This window comes from Mytilus galloprovincialis, chromosome 7 (genome assembly GCF_965363235.1).
Source record: "Mytilus galloprovincialis chromosome 7, xbMytGall1.hap1.1, whole genome shotgun sequence".
Taxonomy (NCBI): domain Eukaryota; kingdom Metazoa; phylum Mollusca; class Bivalvia; order Mytilida; family Mytilidae; genus Mytilus; species Mytilus galloprovincialis.
This window is the reverse complement of record NC_134844.1, coordinates 83,385,087-83,406,543: the sequence shown is the minus strand read 5'-3', so window position 1 is coordinate 83,406,543 and position 21,457 is coordinate 83,385,087. Positions and strand designations below refer to the sequence as shown.

Genomic DNA, 21,457 nt, shown 5'->3' with positions numbered 1-21,457 from the left:
GGAAAATTCGGTTCAAAAGAAGACAGAGTCTGATGTTGGCACAGGTAACTGAAGATGCAAAGATGCAAAGCACAATGACAATTATCAATATAGATTAACAAAGGACTATTAACATTTACTGTCAAGCAAGCTCTAGACTTCAGTTCAACTGAACTGTTGGAACAAAAATGGCGAATTCTAAGAGTTGCCTAGCCTGGCTACCAGTGTACCGCTTGTGTGAGAGCAGTTATAACTTAAACATTAGTTAAATGATGCTGATTGTATTTGATTTTAATAAATTCATTTATTAACCAACAAAAATGTCAGTGCCTTTTCCTTACACGACGCCAGCAGCATTGACAGAGGATGCCCTTGACAACCGATTTGACGTGACTGTCATAAGTAGGACGTCCTTGACTCAAGTAACAGAAACACGTCTGCTGTAAGATGCAAAGAGGTAAATATTAATGGAATACTCTAATTAATATTATTTTGTTATCGATGTATTCAATATTTTACTGAATGTGTATACCTCTTTCTTAATGTTCTGATTTAATTAATTTTGTATGCTGCTTTCCCCATCCTAACATGCACGAAGTATTTGCCACTGGAGGTTAGACAAACATAAATTGGTCAATGTTGCTATGTTGCTATGTTGCTTTTTATCTTTCATGTCAAACACATTTCAATATTTATACAAAAGGCATACGAGAAAAAAAAATTGGACAAGTTTGGTTAAACTTAAAAAGACTCTTCGTAATTTAAAAAACATGAACATAAAATGAAATCTTTCTTTTTTATGATTTTCAATTTAAATTGTTTTCATTTACTATATGGTCAAATAAGAAAAATACACAAATGTTCTCAAATACATTAATGCCTTAAAGTATTTGATAAAACTCTCAGTTGAATTTTAGAATAGACTTGTATGAATCAGCTATATTATTGGTGGCCTTCGGATGTTGTTTGCTCTTTTGTTGGGTTGTTGTCTCTTAGACACATTTCTCATTTCCATTCTCAATTTTAAACATATATTGTGACCAAATATTCAGGCCTTCTAAAACAGTTCTCGATGCTATAAGATATATGTCAGTTAAATTTCGTTATCTGAGTTCAACATTTGAATTTCAACAGGAACCATAACAACGGATACACGAGGACAGCCGATGAGTGGATATGCTCCACCGGGACAAGGATTTGCCCCACCAGGTACAGGATTTGCACCTATCGGAAGTGTTTTTGCGCCACCTGGACAAGGATTTTCACAACCTTCAACACCCGCCTATCCTCCACCACCATACGCACAACCACCTCCTCCACCTGATCAAGGATATCCTCCTCCACCATACCCACAACCACCTCCTCCGCCTGGTCAAGGATATCCACCTCCACCTCCCGTATACAATCAACCAACACCAGTTGGTATTGTTGTAAGTACAATAAATAAACGCTGCTTAACTTTACAGCGAGTCTCAACGGAGAGATAAGTAAATGAGAGAGGAAAAAGAGATAACATTGTTGGTAGAGAAGAAAGAACTACTAGTAACTGAAATACTGGTTGTACAGTGTTTTTTTTTAATTCACGGTATTGTAAACAGCATTTTTTTTCGTTTTAAAAAAGATTTTCCGTATAATAATTCTTATTTTATAAATTAGTTACATTTTGAATAACTTAAATGCAAAGGTTTTATTGCCGTCATCAAATAATACGTCAATCGTTCTGCTCTATTAGGTTTTACCAGAAAACGCTAGACAGGTGCAGAGAACACCTCCCCCAGATTGGACGATTCCAGCAGTAGTTGCATGTATTTTCTGCGCATGGCCATGCGGATTGGTTGCAATATTGGCAAGTAGAAGTGTAAGTTACTGGTATATATGATTTAATCTGCACGGCTCGGGTGACCCCGATTTTAACCCGAACGACACGTTATAGTTCTTATATTATAAAAACTGACAACTATGCTTAATGGGTTATCTACTTTTTGTGTAACTTATGTCTTTATATAATTTTACTGTGTAAACATTTTTTTAGATTCAATGGTAAGTAATGCAAAGAGAAAACGATTTCATAAAAGGCAAAAAAAAAAAAAAAAATATTTAGAAACTTTTCTTTTAACGGGATGAGAGACCAGTCTTGCAATTTCTTCATTTTTACTGGAAAAGTCGATTATCCAAGGTTACTTCTTTTGACCTAGATAAATAAAATTTTCAATATGTTTGCTAGATTCAAAAGTTATGTTTATTTGCACCTCACTTGATATATATCATCCATTTGGGCTGTACTGTCTCAAATAGGTTATTATGGACCAATGTGAGTGATTTTCCAACCTGATAATCATTTCTTTCTGCTTTTTCTCTTTCTCAGAATTATGAAACAAATCCCTAATCGTTAAAAATATTCTAACGAGCACGAAAAATTGTATCACTATTTTGTGAGCCCTGTTTTGTTTTAACTATCAATAATCGCTTTTGGTGGGTAAATGTGCTATCTATACATATCAACATTAGTAATATCTTGAAGTTCATTGTTGAAGGCAGTACTATTGGCCATTAAATGTGTACAGGTATTTACCGTGTCATCTGAATTGTCTTCTCTTTCTTTCTTTCTTTCTTTCTTCAAACAATATTCAATCAACAAGCACTCAGGCCAGACTTTTTTTATTATCTGTTTAACGAGATCCGCCGACTCCACCTTTCCCGATTTTAGAATAAAAATAAAAGTAGTGCTTCTTACTTTTATTATTAGCTCACCTGGCCCGAAGGGCCAAGTGAGCTTTTCCCATCACTTGGCGTCCGGCGTCCGTCGTCCGTCGTCGTCCGTCGTCCGTCGTCGTCGTCCGTCGTCGTTAACTTTTACAAAAATCTTCTCCTCTGAAACTACTGGGCCAAATTAAACCAAACTTGGCCACAATCATCATTGGGGTATCTAGTTTAAAAAATGTGTGGCGTGACCCGGCCAACCAACCAAGATGGCCGCCATGGCTAAAAATAGAACATAGGGGTAAAATGCAGTTTTTGGCTTATAACTCAAAAACCAAAGCATTTAGAGCAAATCTGACTAGGACAAATTGTTTATCAGGTCAAGATCTATCTGCCCTGAAATTTTCAGATGAATCAGACAACCCGTTGTTGGGTTGCTGCCCCTGAATTGATAATTTTAAGGAAATTTTGCTGTTTTTGGTTATTATCTTGAATATTATTATAGATAGAGATAAATTGTAAACAGCAATAATGTTCAGCAAAGTAAGATTTACAAATAAGTCAACGTGACCGAAATGGTCAGTTGACCTCTTTAGGAGTTATTGCCCTTTTTAGTCCATTTTTAACCATTTTTCGTAAATCTTAGTTATCTTTTACAAAAATCTTCTCCTCTGAAACTACTGGGACAAATTAATCCAAACTTGGCCACAATCATCATTGGGGTATATAGTTTAAAAAATGTGTGGCGTGACCCGGACAACCAACCAAAATGGCCGCCATGGCTAAAAATAGAACAGGGGTAAAATGCAGTTTTTGGCTTAGAACTCAAAAACCAAAGCATTTAGAGCAAATCTGACAGGGGAAATATTGTTCAACAGGTCAAGATCTATCTGCCCTGAAATTTTCAGATGAATCGGACATTTCGTTGTTGAGTTGCTGCCCCTGAAATGGTAATTTTAAGGAAATTTTTCTGTTTTTGGTTATTATCTTGAATATTATTATAGATAGAGATAAACTGTAAACAGCAATAATGTTCAGCAAAGTAAGATCTACAAATAAGTCAACATGATCAAAATGGTCAGTTGACCACTTTAGGAGTTATTGCCCTTTATAGTCAATTTTTAACCATTTTTCGTAAATCTTAGTAATCTTTTAGAAAAATCTTCTTCTCTGAAACTACTGGGCCAAATTTAACCAAACTTGGCCACAATCATCATTGGGGTATCTAGTTTAAAAATTGTGTCCAGTGACCCGGCCAACCAACCAAGATGGCCACCATGGCTAAAAATAGAACATAGGGGTGAAATCAGTTTTTGGCTTATTACTCAAAAACCAAAGCATTTAGAGCAAATCTGACATGAGGTTAAATGGTTTATCAGGTCAAGATATTTCTGCCCTGAAATTTTCAGATGAATCGGACAACCCATTGTTGAGTTGCTGCCCCTGAATTGGTAATATTAAGGAAATTTCGCTGTTTTTGGTTATTATCTTGAATATTATTATAGATAGAGATAAACTATAAACAGTAATAATGTACAGCAAAGTAAAACCTAAATAAATCATCATGACCAAAAAGGTCAATTGACCCCTTAAGGAGTTATTGCCCTTTATAGTAAATTTTTAACAATTATAAAATTTGTAAATTTTCACTAACATTATCTACTGTAACTACTGGGCCAAGTTCATTATAGAGATAATTTCAAGCAGCAAGAATGTTCAGTAAAGTAAGATCTACAAACATATCACCATCACAAAAACACAATTTTGTTATGAATCCATCTGTGTCCTTTGTTAAGTATTCACATAGACCAAGGTGAGCGATACAGGCTCTTTAGAGCCTCTAGTTATTTTTCCCGCCGACTGTTACGAAATCCTCAGAAAAAAATAAAATGTGTTGTTCACGATACTCGCTTTCAGTCAATTTTGTTATCGGTAATATTTAATTTTTACCAAGTCAATGAAACAGCAGTTTTCATTTAAAAGTAAAGAAATTCAAGGCATAAACGATATATTTTCTTCTAAAAGATTTTTAAGCTGGTGGCATGCTTTTCATACTTGTTACACGAGAGCGTACATCAAATCATTCTAACTTTCGGCAAAATCAGTTATTACTTCATCAGAACTTGATGAAATTAGCCTAAAGTAAACTTGTCATCCATGTATTGCATTAGAAACGTCTTATTCCTTTCCAAATAGCGTATCAAACATCATTTATTTTTGTAAGTTTTTCTTCGTCCGACATTTAAATTTGTAGAACTACGGATCGGAATCGGGATTTCATCGGAAACGGACCCGCTATGACCGAAATCCGGATTCTTGCGATAATGACTACAGACGCATGAATGGCACTGCTGACAGACAAAAATTGATCCCAAAAGGGAAAATTACGCATTCCACACGCATTGACATACTTTTGGTTAGATCTTCTTGATTAATGTATATATTTCCATGTATAAGCATTGTTTCAATTTATAGGTTAAAGTTGCTTAACTCTGGGACTATTACACCAGAGACGTATATATATGTCTCTGCATATACACTAAGAGGTTCCTGGCTGGGTGACTGGTATATACATATATAGTGTATATGCAACGAGGTTGATATATTTGAGTGGTGCCATGGATCTATATTAGTGGAAGTACAGAATCAAAACATAGTTTTTATGTTTATATTAATAGCAGTGGCGGATCCAGAAATTTTCATAAGTGGGGGCCCACTGACTGACCTAAGAGGGGGCCCGCTCCAGTCACGCTTCAGTGATTCCCTATATAAGCAATCAAATTTTTTCCCAAAAAGGGGGGGGCGGGCCCCCTGGGCCCCCCTAAATCCGCCTCTGAATAGAAGGGTTAACCAGAGACATATATAAACTATATGTATTTATATTTCTCTGGGTTAATATACTGGTTCGTTCTCATTTCATTGTTCTTGTATTTTGATAAATTCTAAAAAAAAAAAAAAAAAGTCACTTATTATGGTTTTTATTTTTATTTTTAGTGTCGACTGGACCAATTTTTTACAAATTTTCTCGTTAAACAGATAAAATAAAAAGTCTGGCCTCATATATAAAATTTTACCCCAAATTAAATAGAAAATTAATATTTGAATGCCAAAATGCATAGTTCAGTGTCACATATTTATATAAGTTATGCGTTGGTATTATACTAGGAACTATGAACACACTTAAAATTTAATTTCCGAAAAAGCTGAAATTTTTTTTTTTTATATTATCATTCTTATTTTGTAGGCAAAACAGGCACACGAAAAAGGAGATTACGTCTTGGCACGTACAAAAGCTGATAATGCCAAAAAACTTATAATTTTCAGTGTTATGCTAGGGATATTTTGCTATACCTATATTATATACTCACAAGTTTTAAATGTCACATTGTATGATTGACAAACACGTGTCTTTTTAAACACGAAATTGAAAAAAAACTTATATTAGTTCAAAGTAATGAAGGCAAGTGTTATTATTTGTTAAGAATATTCATTAAAACAATTTCAAAAAAAATATGATAGTGATAGTTTCTTTTTCTTTTAAAGTAGCAGATACTCAGTTGTCTCCCTTGTACATGCATTTGTTAAATTGTTGAACCATACTATAATTTAATATCCAGCAACACTTTATGAATGAGTTGATTAGGTGACATGCCAAGTAAGGCAACACCAATCGTATTTTATGTTACGATATAAGAATAAGAAGATGTGGTACGATTTCAACGAGACAATGGGATAACGATCTCTTCATCAGAGGCGTAGACATTTAAACAACTTCATGACACCGTCCGGCTTTCAACAATGAGCAAAACCCACATCTATTAGAAAGCTATAAAATGCCCCGAAATGACAAATGTAAAACCAAGCAAACGATAAAATTAACGGAATGATTTATGTACAAAACAATAAACGAAAAACTAATAGGATAATCAACATCAAACTCCTGAATGTTAGGCTCCTGAATTTGGACAGACACAGAAGATGTGGTGGGGTTTTCTGGTACCAACCTAAGATTAAGCCGACAACTACAAATCATCTAAGGCACAGTGCATGCAGGGTTTCATCGATATAGAAGAAGAATGGATTCGGATCCCACTAAAGGAGTGACACAAATTTATTGCAGTAATTTTTCAAATCTTGCATTACTTCATATGAAATTTCAAACAAAGTAAATAATGTGAGTGTTTTAGCGATTACTATTCGATGGGTAATGTCCCATATTTAACTGAACGACTATAAATGTATAGACTTGCTTATACTTCTGCAATCAATGTTGGATTTGCTAACTTTTTGTCTTTCACTATAGAATGGAACCCATGTATGTTTCTGAGACATCGTGTCCAGAACCCATTGACACTCGACGCACTAGGCTGTTCAAATACCACCAGCATAAAGGAGCGGTAACCTGATTCTTTCGTGACGAATAGTTATATATGTACAACTTTTGTTGGCCATTTCGTATGTGCCTATGAGGGTTGACTAATATAGTGGTCGATGTTTTCAGGTCTGTCATTTTTTTGTTTCATTGTTATATATAAGGCCTTTTTTCTCATTTTGGTGTTTTCATGTCGAGGCTTTTAACACCATGTACGGTTTTGATTTAGCTCAAAAGATCGTCTATAGTTGCTTGTATCTCCTTCATTTGTTCTCTGGTGGATAGTGTCTCATTTGTCAATGATACAACAAATCCATATTCAAAATTCTAACCAAAGTAAATCGGTCGTTATCAATTTTCGATTTTGAAAAATCAGGTAAATAAATTTTATTCGTTAATTTAGAATAAAATGGACTGATTAAAAAAAAACCATGTATCATAAAGATATCTTCCAGGAATGCTGAACAACTTTAGCTATCAAATGGTGTTTTCTTGAGTCTTTGTTATGTTTAACCATAATGTGTGCTTTATAACACTAAACAGAAATAATTCTGTAATAAGAGACACACAAAGTTCCATTGGATTATTAATTGGCGGTATACTTTACACTTTCATGACGAACACAAATATCTGCAGTGAAAAAAATAATGACATTCGTAATGTCTTAGCATGTTCAGTTACTGTACTTTTTTTTAATAAGTATCTCTGTAAAGGGGAAATTCAACGACTGTGAAAGATATAAAAATGTCAAAGTAAAAAAAAAAAAAAACAGTTTATTAAAATATTGAATAGGAAAGTTTCATTTTGATAATATTGCGTGGTAGTGTAGTATACAAAGTAAAAAAGTCAGAACTGTCTGAAAGTAAATCAAAACTTTATTTAGAGTCGCATGCCACAAAACGATAAAAGTAAGATCTTTTACAACCTAAACATACATGCATATATACAATAAACATGCAAAATACTAATATGAAAACATAAATAACTAAATAGATATAGGAAGATGTGGTATAAATGCCAATGAGAAAAATCGTCATCTAAGTCACAATTTGTAAAAGTAAACCATATAACGTCAAAGTACGGTCGGGCCCCAAAAATGACCTTTCAAACGAAAAACCAACGGTCTAATCTGTATTAAAAAAAACTGTTGTGTTTAATACATAAAACATAAAAAAAATAAATATTAAGCAAAAACGATAACGGTTTACTCTGCCGGTCAAGTTGTCCAATAGCGGGGCAGGAGGTCGTGTGCGATCAACACAATCGATAACGTCACTGTCCATATTCAGCGTCCTCAACAACCAAACTTGGAATGGACATGAAGAATCAAGGTATTTTTTTTTTTTATTAGGTGCTGTAGTTCGTAAAACATTTCTTCTTATTAATAACATCAATAACATATTCTACTTAATTTATTAAGCACTTCTCAGATCTTCTTAGAATTTGATAACATTTCCTTGCTTTTGTAAAGTGATATTTTAAACAAACCTTTTAACGCTTAATATTATTTTCTATATTTTCTATTGTAAAAATGCATTATATATATACATACAATTTCATGAATGACGAACATATCTCTCTTTAAATGTTTGTTAGAGTTGCAAGCTCATTCGTTTGATGTGTTTGAGCTTTTGATTTTGCCATTTGATTATGGACTTTCCGTTTTGAATTTTTCTCGGAGTTCTGTATTTTTGTGATTTAACTTTTTACAGTAATTCTTAAAACTCTTTTATAAACACACTGCAGAAGGAAGTTGTTAACTGGTTCTGCATCAATTCTAAGAATTCTTCGTCATAATCTATATAAAAAATTGAACCAAGTCAGAAGTTTACATTTGAACTGAAATACCAAATTTATTTCTAATAGACATCTTGTATCTTTTTTTCAGAGCTTGACTTTACTTTGTCTTGTCAAAATTGTATTGTATAACAATTCTAAAGTACAGAAATGTCAACCTTAATTATCGTACTTTTTAGCTGTTGCCATGCATCCTCTTGATTTAAGGAGGATCAGCATTTTTTAACAAACTTATTGAGAGACAATTTTTACATGATTTGTATTTTACAAAAAAAAATATCACATACCAGTTTATTTTTGAGGGCCCTCATGGGGTTTTTGATTATGTGATTACTTGGCCGTTTTTTTAATGATTATTTGATTATTAAGCCAAATATTTCATGATTATTTGATTATCTAGGACTGTATTTTTAGTTTATGATTATTTGATTACTAAAGATAAGCAAATATTTAATGATTATGTGATTATATTGGCAAAAAAATGGTGATTATGTGATTACTAGGACCCCCCCCCATGAGGGGCCTCATTTTTTCTCTCATCCTCTACAATGTTCACATTAGATCTCCAAAAGATTTTGTTTTACAAGTACTTTTATTGATATGTGTGTGTCTGTATGTTTCATAGGATTTTTTGTATGGCACGGACCTTTACGAAACGAGGATCTTAAGTTGCCATCATAATTCAAAATTAATCCTTGATCTTCTTATGTTATAGTCACTCCAGACGAAAGCATTGGCGGCCGGCAAATTGAGGAATTCTTCCCTCCTAGTCGAGGATTAGATCGTCCTCCTACACTTGGCAATGAAGTTTCCTTGAAAGAACATAATGAAACACATAATTGCCAGGGGTATCCGGCCCAATATACTCCAATCAGTATGGCTCAACATTCTCGGGCCGGATCAAGCTTCCCCCTAGGTCCATGGACAAACCAGAATCAGCAGTTTAAGAGATATTCAGAACAGACCTATGTTCCAACACAACCTTCTCCGACTCCAAGAGTATCAGTTCGTCTTCGTCCTTCCACTCCTGAATTTACAGCAAAATATCCACAACCTGGCCTAAAGATTATAAATCAACAACCTCCGTCATATGAGGAATCAATTCAGCATTATTTTCCTCGGAGGCAAAGGAATCCGTCGGCACGTTGCACTGTCCTCTATCAACCTCCAAGTTATCAGAAGGAAGGTTATGATGGGTCTGTTGTAAGTATTGATAATAATGATTTGTTATGTAACTAACAGTCCTGCTGATAAACACTTTTTATCAGATATATGTTCTGATGGTACAGAGGTGGGGGCAGTGACTAATATTAGCTAAAAGTGTAAGCATTGACTGCACGCATAAAGCACAAATTACGAAAATAGGAAAAGAAACAAATTATGTGTGAAAATTAAAATGAACAATTCACATAATGAACAAAGTTTGTGTACCACTTACTTTTGAACAGCTAGAATTCCTCCAAACACATTCGATATCTCATTAAAATAGTTTTTAAGTTTGTTGGAGGATACATTTTTCATTACTTATCTAAGTTCTCGCGCGTGATAGGACCGATGAAAAATGTTGTTTTTTGTTGTTTTTTTTTTTTTTTTTTTTATTATTTTTGGCACAAAAATGTCCGGATATTTTTGTTGTCTTTGAAAATAAAACATTACTTGACACATTATAATTTACATATACATGGAAAGCTTGTTGTTTTAACAGGATGTAATTCTATTATAAAAGGGTCGAAGCATGGGAATGTTACTGATCTCTCGGTAAGTCGGTTCACCTCCGAACAGCACCGCTTACCACCTAAAACAACAAAACACCGCAAAACACCCCAAAATGATATATAACTATGAAGAAAACAATATTCTATTATGTTATCTTTATCTGTTTCATTGGAATCACATATATTTCGTGTAAATGTTAATGGACAACATTTTATTTCCGATATAAACGACTGGACAACATTTATTTCCATGTGATATTATTGGTAAAATTTACGATTGGATAAAACATCTGAAGAGATCTATAGAACAAGAAATACATAGACAATTAGAAAAAATCTAAAAGTCTATAACTGAAATCATAATGCCTAAACGCAAAATTTCATAACTTAAATTGTCTGTTTTTCTGGCTTTTCGAGGACTGCAGACCGTGAGAATTGTTCCAATTATTCAGTACAGTGTAACTCCTGTAACCATCGCGGTACCATTCATTTAAGACTGTCAGCAATTCTCATTACCAATTATATATTTGATTTTCGGGCAACGGATCTTCAACGATTCTAGACAACTAACGGAGAAAACTTCCTATGTTACAATGGTTACTGACTGACGTAGTCCCGTTCTTGTACCTGTTGTAGTTTTGTTAACCATTACTGATTTTTATTTTTCCAGATATTCACAGACGAGTCTGTTTTTAGTAGTCCACCAGTAGATTGGACAATTCCAGCAATAATTTCCCTAGTTTTTTGTCCATGCATTGGATTGTTAGCCGTATCAGCAAGTAAACAAGTAAGTCAATACTGAGAAAAAAGTAAGATCATAGAACAAACACAAATTATCGTTGGTGTATTAGTGTACGAGCGACTCAAACAAATCAACCTAAGGTGGACACAGATTAGTAAGTGGCCATCGATCTATCGAGGTCAACAATACCTGAGACTGATATTAATCGGTAATTCGTATATTTTCCCTTTGATCTTACTGCTTAATATATATCATTATTAGTTCAAGACAATACCCAATACAAATGGCTGTCTAAAATATGTGTCTTAATCGCTTAACTCTAAGTCAATTGTGAAAGAATAAATCTGTACTCAGCAAGTCGTCTATAAAGAAAAAAGCATAAATCAAAGAAAAAATATGACAAACGTTAACAATAAGTCCATTCCCACGTTTTTTTGGTGTGGTTCGTGTTGCTCAGTCTTTTAGTGTTATATTTGTATACTATTGTTTTCTGTTTGTCTTGGGTCAAATCGTATACACCATTGTTGATTGGCACCCATTATATCCATCTATTATTGTGACATCTTGGAATATAAGGCTAAATCATACATTGGTATATTCCTAATTTATTATTTTTTTGCAGGCTAGAAAGGCTGTTGAAGAGAGTGATTTCGATATTGCTCACCAAAAAGCCAGAAGTGCCAGAAATCTAGTGTGTATTGCTCTTATTATAGGACTATTGAGCTGGGTATATTTGATTTGTTATGCTTATTTCTGGAAATACACTTACAAGGATTAAAATAATACCAAATAATGGTGTATAATTATTCATCATCATTCACAATATTGCCTGAAATGGCAGAATACAATCGGGGATCTCAATTTTTTAGGACACCTAAATGTCATCTCACTTTCATGTAAGAGCATTTGATTTGTTTTTTAATGAAAAAGAAAAGTTCTGAAAAGACATGGGATATCCATCAATGACACAAAACCATTATAGGCACAGCACCAACACACAAAAAGTAAACAAACACCGCTTTTATTGCTGTTCTTCTTCTGGATCTGCTTTTTAAGTCTGTCTTAGAAATAAGATAATTATCTGTATTTACTTTTTTCTTTGCTATAAAATAATGTCTCTGTTATATCTATACGGTAACCTTAGTTTTATCACATGTCTGGGTTTGAGTTATGTATGAAAATACTTCTTTGTTAAGTTTTATTTTGTTCCTTTGAATGTACTTCTGCTTTGTTTAATATATACATGGGTTATATACTCCTATATGTAAATGTGCTTTTTGTCGAGCCTGCAACTGTTGTTGCAGAAAGCTCGACATAGGGATAGTGATCCAGCGGCGGTGTTAGCTCACTTCTTAAAAGCTTTATATTTTAGAAGGTGGAAGACCTGGATGCTTCATGCTTTGTATATAGATGCTTCATGTTACGAAGTTTCTGTCAGTCACATGTCCAATAACCTTGACCTCATTTTCATGGTTCAGTGACTACTTGAAAAAAAGTTCAAATTTTTTGTAATGTTGAATTCTCTCTTATTATAAGTAATAGGATAACTATATTTAATATGTGCGTACCTTGCAAGGTTCTCATGTCTGTCAGATTGTTTTCACTTGACCTCGACCTCATTTCATGGATCAGTGAACAAGGTTAAGTTTTGGTGGTCAAGTCCATATCTCAGATACTATAAGCAATAGGGCTAGTATATTCAGTGTATAGAAGGACTGTAAAGTGTACATGTCCAACTGGCAGGTGTCATCTGACCTTGACCTCATTTTCATGGTTCAGTGGTTATAGTTAAATTTTTGTGTTTTGGTCTGTTTTTCTCATACTATATGCAATAGGTCTACTATATTTGTTGTATGGAATGATTGTAAGGTGAACATGTCTAGCGAGCAGATGTCATGTGACCTTGACCTCATTTTCATGGTTCAATGGTCAAAGTTAAGTTTTTGAGTTTTGGTCTTTTTATCTAATACTATATGCCATAGGTCAACTATATTTGGTGTATGGAAATATTTTATGATCTTTATGTCAGTCGCGCAGGTTTTATTTGACCGTGACCTCATTTTCACAGTTCATTGCACAGTGTTAAGTTTTTGTGTTTTGGTCTATTTTTCTTAAACTATAAGTAATGGGTCAACTATATATGTTGTATAGAAGCATTGTTAGCTGTACATGTCTGCCTGGCATGGTTCATCTGACCTTGACCTCATTTTCAAGGTTCATTGGTCTTTCTTTAGTTATCTTGGTTAATGTTAAGTGTATGTGACAGTTGTAATAAAGCTTAGCTTTATACTTAGGACTATCAACATAATATCAATGATTAGTATTGAAGGCGAGACATTTCAGTGTGTGCACTCTTGTGTTTGTTTGTCCTCCTATATGTAAATGTGCTTTTGTTTGTTTGTCCTCCTGTATGTTAGTGTTCCTTTGTTTGTATATTCTTTGATATGACAGTGTTCCTTTGTTTGTATATCCCAATATATATTAAATGTTCCATCGTTTGTATATCCTCCTATATGTTAGTGTCCCTTTGTTTGTATATCCTCCAATATGTTAGCGTTCCTTTGTTTGTTTATCCTCCTATATGTTAGCGTCACTTTGTTTATTTTTCCTCCTACATGTAAGCGTTCCTTTGTGTGTATATCCTATATTGTACTGTTCCTTTGTTTGTAAATCCTCCTATGTGCTAGTTATCCATTGTTTGTATATCCTCCTATTATCCTATATGTAAGCTTTCCTTTGTTTGTATATCCTCCTATATGTTAGTATACCTTTGTTTGTATATATCGGCCTATATGTGAGTGTTCTTTTAATTGTATATACTCCTATAAGTAAGTGTTCCTTTGTATGTATATCCTGCTTTATGTAAGCATTCTCAGCATTCCTTTGTATATCTTTCTGTATGTAAGTGTTCTTTTGTTTGTATATCCATCTATACATTAGTGTTCTTTGTTTGTATATCCTCTTACATGTTGGTGTTCCTTTGTTTGTTTATCCAATATGTTAGTGTTCCCTTGTTTGTATATGTTCCTATATGCTAAAAATCCTTTGTTTGTATATCCTATTTTTCTGTATATAGAGTTCCTTTGTTTGTATATCTTCCTACATGTTAGTGTTTCTTTGTTTGTATATCCTCATACATCTAAGTGTTCCTTTGTTTGTATATCCTCCTATATGTAAGTGTTCCTTGTTTATATGTCCTACTACATGTTAGTGGTCCTTGTTTGTTTATCCTTCTATGTATCAGTGTCCCTTTGTTTGTAAGTCCTCCTTTATGCTATTGCTTCTTTGTTTGTATATCCTCCTATATGTTAGCGTCCCTTTGATTGTTTTTCTTCCTATATGTTGGCATCCCTTTATTTGTTTTTCCTCCTATATGTTAGTGTCCCTTTGTTTGTATATCCTCCAATATGTCAGTGTTCCTTTGTTTGTTTATTCTTCATGCGAGTGTTCCCTTGTTTGTATATCCTTTCTGTATATCAGTGTTCCTTTGTTTGTTTATCCTCCAATATGTCAGTGTTCCTGTTTGTTTATCCTATATGCAAGTGTTCTCTTGTTTGTATATACTTTCTGTATGTTAGTGTTCCTTTTGTTTGTATATCCTATATACTAGTGTTCCCTTGTTTGTATATCATTTCTGTGTGTTAGTGTTCCTTTGTTTGTATATTCTCCTATATGTAAGAGTTCCTTTGTTTGTATGTCATTTCTGTGTGTTAGTGTTCCTTTGTTTGTATATCCTCCTGTATGTAAGTGTTCCTTTGTTTGTATATCCTCCTGTATGTAAGTGTTCCTTTGTTTATTCATCCTCCTATTTGTAAGTGTTCCTTTTTGTATATTCTCCTCCATGAAAGTGTTCATTTGTTTGTATATCCTCCTATTGCTTTCATGTTCTTATATCTGATCATTTGTGAATGTTTGTGATTTTAAATGGTATTTCACATTAAAACAAGAATTGTGTCAGAAGTTCATGGATGCCCCACTTGCACTATCATTTTCTATGTTCAGTGGATAGTGAAATGGGGTTCAAAACTCTAATTTTGCATTTAAATTAGAAAAATTATATCATAGAGAACATGTGTACTAAGTTTCAATTTGATCAAAAACTATCTTGACCAAAACCTTTTAACCTTGAAGTGGGACAGAGAGATGGACGAACAAATGAATGAAAAGACACATAGACCGAAAAACGTGCCCCTAAGCGGGATATAAAAATCATACATTTTATGTAAAACTATGATCTAGTTCACCAAAAAACCTGAAACAAAATCAGGAAGATTTGGTATGAAACCTTCCCTCTGCACATTTCCACACAGTGTAAATTGGAAATTTGTTCTCATAAAAAATTTATCATGTTTCAATCATTCAACTGATTGAGGCAAACAGAAATTAGGATAAACTAAAATAATTTGAATCAGATATCAGAAGGCAGCACACAGCACAGATGATAATGGATGGCTACAAATAAAAGCATATTCAGGATGAGAACATGTTACTACTATATGAACATTTACCTTGCTTAGTACTTGATTGACATTCTCAGGCTGATTTTTCACATGCTAGTTCACAAGTTTTAACAGTCTGTAGAAAGACATGTTACCCTACTAAGACACAGTTTGTTTTATCCAGGAGCAACAAGTCTTCACTCTTAATCCTTAAAGCTAGATGCTTAGCAGAAAAGCAGCAAAAATATACTTTTTGGTTTTCCCCAGCTGGGGTTCACACAGAACAGACATTAAAAGTGTACTAAAAATAGGAACAAATGTACAAGAAGAGAAACAAACTTATCTATCTACTAAAAAAACCTGGTTCGTCAAAACTGGCTGTGTCATCAGTGTGTCAAAACAGTTGGCAAAATTAAAGTTAACCATATTTCTCCCTTCTGTGACAGAGAGGGTACAAGAAGAAGTTTTGCCACTGAAAGGATATGGGGAACTCTCATGCCGTACAGACCTAAATAAACAAACTTTATAATTTTTTTTATTTTTTTATTTTTCTAGTTTAACTATAACATAGTTTATATCAACATTTTAAATAACATTTGAGTACTCCTAGCTTTTATTTACTCAAAATTGGATAAAAAATGACGGAATCTAAATTAAATGATTGTAAAATATATAAAAAATCTGAAATAAGACAATATGGGAATGAAAGTAGCAACATAAATAGTTTTAACTGCATACAGTCAACTTCTGCACATCTCATAAATCTAAGAATTGCAATAACATACTAAGTAAAGTACAGAATTCATGTAAAACAGCAGAATTATTATATATCATTATTACTGGAATGATTCTATGGTAAAAAAAAAATAAAAATATATTGAAAACCATCTGAATATTACTTTTAATTTACCAGCTTTGCTTAACAGAAATTATACCTAAACTGTATTAATAACTATTTAGTAAAATTTATGAAAAATATGTGAGGTCATTATTCTGTTTCATAATTGAAATTTTTCAAATGAAGTGCACAAGGTGATACGGTAGATGCCATTTTTGGTTGAATAATCTCTTTTAAAGAGGAAGTAAAATACTAGGACAATTAAGTTACATTTGATCATAACAAACCGCTTGCTTACCATTCAGCCATAGTAATGTGTATCATAACTAGAAAACATTTTAAAGGACGGAAACATGTACAAATTACAACAATTATACCATGTATTCAACTTATTTATGATTAATTGCAGTGGTAAACTCTAAAGTAGGGTATAAAAGTATAGGTCACTAGTTCTTAATGGGCTAAAAATGGAATAATAATAGATAACATTTTTAATCAACATACATTTATATATCACAGTCTTAAATATGCAAATAACCATCATTCATTTCTGTACACCAATAAAACATATTATAATAGGCAAACAAAACCTTTTGTTAGGGGGGACTCATTGCCAACATCTGATACAAGGAGGGATTCTTTTGTTAGGGACTCATTCCTAACATCTGATACAAGGAGGGATTCTTTTGTTAGGGACTCATTGCCAACATCTGATACAAAGAGGAATTCTTTTGTTAGGGACTCATTCCAACATATAATACAAGGAGGGATTCTTTTGTTAGGGACTCATTCCCAACATATGATACAAGGAGGGATTCTTTTGTTAGGGACTCATTCCAACATCTGATACAAGGAGGGATTCCTTTGTTTTTAAATCATAACTGTACTAAAACGTGTTAACATGGCACTTTAAATGCAGTTATTAACCTTCTCAACTAAAACATTAATTTTCAATGATTTTGTCATGAATTTTCCACTTAATAAAGAGAAAAAATTATGGCTATGCAAAAAGCACAATAATTTCAAAATCAAGCACTTATTTGATAACTATTATTGAATGATCTGAACAGGATATGTGTGTCAATGAAACAATGAGTTGACTTAGGCCATAAGCAATCGGTTTTTGGTCAGATTCCTTTACGGAACACTTCAGTTTATTAAATATATTTATTAAAATTTAGAACTTGCATGTAAAAAAACTAAATGCCCACTGCATAAAAAGTTCCAAAAATCAATAAAATCTTAACGATCATCAATGTTTTCAATCTTTTGTTTTGTATCTGAGGAAAATTATTTGGTAGGCCTTAACTTTTCTCTTCTATATAAAGCTTTAGTCATGATTTCTGATATCCAGACTCCAGAGAAATAAGATTAATTATTACCTATGACTAGATTAATATTATATGATTTTTTTTAAATTATTCCTCACTGTCTGAAATGTACAATAAAAAATATAAATAATATATTACAGAGATTATAATTATATACAATTGTTATATACAAATATTTAAAAACTGGACAAATAAAACTTCTGCTGCCCTAATTTTCTTCTGTTTGAAATCTTGCTCCTCATTAATTTTCAATTTACATGTTTTTAATTAGCCATGATAATATACAAAGCAAGCACTAAGATATTCTACTGAAATATTTTCCTTCTTGGCAATCTTGCTAAAGCAATGTTTGTGTCGCTATGTGTCATGGTTTTTATACAGCTACTGACTAAAAACAGTAGCCTCGTTCAAGATGGATTATAGTTAAAGCAGTGGAAAAATCTGTTTGACTTCTTGAAATAAAGCCAAGTCTCAAAAATTTTATCTGGAGAAGGAACAGATACTATACTGTCCAATCAGAATTCACTTTCTTAACAGTATCAAATTAGTATATAACTGTAAACCATCTAATTTTTGCAAACACTGAATTTTTGTGAATAGGAAAATAATGCAAAGATAAAGCATGACACATATCTAACATTTAGATCTTCTTTATGCAAATACATCAGGAAAGTCAGATAATTTTTAAAATAAATTGCTGACACAAATACATTAAATTTTTTTAGAAAATAGCCTCAATGAATTGCAGCAAGGTCGTCTGGAAAGCAGTGTTCTCCCCAGGATTTTTGGATAGCACCAGGGTAACGCGTGACGAAATGAATTTTACAATATTGTGTGTCGCGTTGTGTCGCTTATTTTTTTCTTGTTAGTTTTTGTCATTACCTTTTTGCCTTTGTTTTGTTTACTATGGTACTGTGTTGTATGGACTTTGGGTCAGAACATTATTGGTAGAAAAAGTAAATCAATAAAACAGTTTGTATACTTTAATATCTTTGAAAAAGAAAAGAAAGCACAATTAGTCTTTAAACTAAAGTCACTTCTTATATTTTGATCAAGCCATTTTGTCCCAATACTTGTAGTTACACTACACATTCCCCATGTTAGATTTGACCATAACAATGAACTTTGAACAAGATTAATTTTTGATACAGAATCTTCAGTAAATTAAAAATTAACAACAAATTAATTTATTTTCTTATGCATATTAGTTTTTACTTTAAATTATTTATATATAGTTAAAATATTTTATTTCAAATATGAAAGTAATTTTAAAATTTATATTCCTATTAAATTTAGGCATTAGAATTTGAAAATTACTACCGATTTGATATAAAAGTCTGTGTATCAATAAAGGTATGATTCTCTAAAATAATTTGCAAAACATTTTTGTTGGTATGTTCTACGAAAGTTTTTATCCTTAATGTAACATTCTAATATAATTTTGCATTCAATTTGTACTTTATTTTAATTTTCAATGAGAAATTATATGTGAGGAGCATTTATTTGTAATAAGCAAAATCAGGGGAAGTAACTCCACAATTAATTTCTAACAGGCAAATTATTTTGACTAAAGACTGGCGTAATAGAGTTCATTAACAAATGTCTGCTTGTCCCCTATTACAAGTCTGTTATTAAAAATATGATCTCTTAATTAATTAAAACACAAGAGAATCATGTACATCGATTAAATCCAATCATCAAGGTTAACCTCAACAGGTAAATCGATCACGTGGTGTAAACAATCTACTTGTCAATACTGGATTAAACTGGTTAGAACTGGTCAATTTTCATGTAAAATTTTAATCCTCACTGAAAGTTGAAGTCATCTGAAACTTTACCGATTTTGATACAATTTTTTTACCGAAAACTTTAGCATCACGGAGAAAAATTATACATCGCGGCAAGAACGATACCACCGCGGTAGAAAATTATACATCGCGGGCCCGTGGTCCTTTAAGGGCCTGGGGAGAACACTGGAAAGGGCCCAGAACAAAATAAAGTATCAGCCCAAATTAGTTGGTTTACAGTATAACATTTAAATAAATAAATAAAGACCATTACAAAACTATTTTCTAGGCATATTCTTTCTCTGTAAAAATCTGTTATATTCTGGGTATTCCATTATTCACATAGAATGATAATTATAAGCTAGTATTTTCCAAGTACATGTATATACAAAACAAGCAGATGATTGAAAGGCAATAAATAACAATATAATACATATATAATATTTACAATACTACACCATAAAGCAACAAAGTGATTGTACATATATATCAGATATCACAATTTCTTGTAGATTAAAATCATTAGTAAAAATGTAAATATAAAATGTTAAAAAAGATAAATCCCTCAAAATAGAAAGGCTTTAATAAAACTTGAGACAGGCACAATAAAACTTAAATATTACAATACACAGAAATGCTTTGCTTTTATGAATAAAAGAATTAGTTCAGATCACATAATAAATCTTTCTTCTTGTTATCATGCAAATTTTAACAAAATATATTTGATTTTAAATCGAAACATTTGATTTCAAATGTATTATAGGAAATTTATTCATGTAAAATTTACATTCAGCATTTTGACTTGACTAAAAATTTGCGTCATCGTTTATGTAAACAGCTATGTAAATCATTTTTGTATGTTTGTTATTATTCATAAAAGAAAAACTTGACCGCAGACCACTGGAACAACTATAAAAATTGGTCAATAAGTGACAACTTTATCAAATAAAATATTGTCACATTATTAACAGTAGAAAGCGGACAACATCGTCAACAATATTTGTCTTTATTGCAACAGCAACAAAATTGAATTGTTGAATGTTTTTCTTCTTCAAGTCCACAAGTTTGTCCCTGAGTAAAAAGCTCAAATAATGTTGTCATTTGTAAATTATTTCTTAGTTTTAAAGCTTTTAAAAATGTCATGGTTTCTGAATAAAATGGATCTGTATGAATCTCGGTTCAGTAATTGAAAATATCATGTTCCTTATATTTTTGAGTCAAGTCAATACAAGTAGAGATTTTTTTTGCAAAGATATATTAAAGAAATTCATTAAAAAATTAGTTGTAAATAAATCTATCAGCTAGCCACTAAAATATCTCTAACAATTTGTCCATCATCTTTATCTTTGTCAAACCATCGATGACATTGGAATTCAGACGTAGCACTTGTGCCCTGGTTTACTACTTCTACCTTCTCCAGGAACCAGCCAGGACGGAAACCAGAATTGTCATGCTCAACTCGGACTTTTATCAATTCACCTGTAAAAATAAAATTAAAAATAGTGTAGAAGCATAAATGACTTTTGTCTGGGCTTAAGTGACTGGGATATTTTTTTTGTGAAATAAAATGAATAACATTGACTGTTGTGTCATTAATTGCTTTAACTTTGCTGAATATTTTTATTCAGATCAAAAATTAAAAAGAATTCTTTGAACTTGTTTTGTGGATTAAACTTTCCTACTTGGTGTTTTGTAGGGTTACAAATTTCTGTGAAACAAAGGGTAGATTATTAAAGTAAGTGAAAATATATCACATG

The 21,457-nt window shown here is 32.4% G+C and overlaps 3 protein-coding genes across 3 annotated transcripts in view; 2 read left to right on the top strand and 1 right to left on the bottom strand.

The window, feature by feature from the left end:
- Positions 1 to 343: 343 nt before the first annotated feature.
- Positions 344 to 6,190, top strand: LOC143083835 (uncharacterized). Its single transcript, XM_076260216.1, has 4 exons — positions 344 to 436; positions 1,114 to 1,409; positions 1,712 to 1,837; positions 5,924 to 6,190. Exons 1-4 carry the CDS (start codon positions 427 to 429, stop codon positions 6,074 to 6,076), a joined length of 585 nt encoding a protein of 194 aa, XP_076116331.1. The 5' UTR covers positions 344 to 426; the 3' UTR covers positions 6,077 to 6,190.
- Positions 6,191 to 8,296: 2,106 nt separating this feature from the next.
- LOC143082009 (uncharacterized) lies at positions 8,297 to 12,098 on the top strand. The gene is made up of 4 exons (XM_076257602.1): positions 8,297 to 8,382; positions 9,564 to 10,051; positions 11,234 to 11,350; positions 11,928 to 12,098. Exons 1-4 carry the CDS (start codon positions 8,364 to 8,366, stop codon positions 12,081 to 12,083), a joined length of 780 nt encoding a protein of 259 aa, XP_076113717.1. The 5' UTR covers positions 8,297 to 8,363; the 3' UTR covers positions 12,084 to 12,098.
- Positions 12,099 to 16,266: 4,168 nt separating this feature from the next.
- Positions 16,267 to 21,457, bottom strand: part of LOC143083833 (lipoxygenase homology domain-containing protein 1-like) — a 69,499-nt gene continuing 64,308 nt past the window's right edge. Inside the window, exon 49 of the mRNA XM_076260214.1 lies at positions 16,267 to 21,179. Within this exon, the coding sequence (XP_076116329.1) occupies positions 20,998 to 21,179 (182 nt within the window). The 3' untranslated portion in view covers positions 16,267 to 20,997. The remainder of the gene's footprint in view (positions 21,180 to 21,457) is intronic.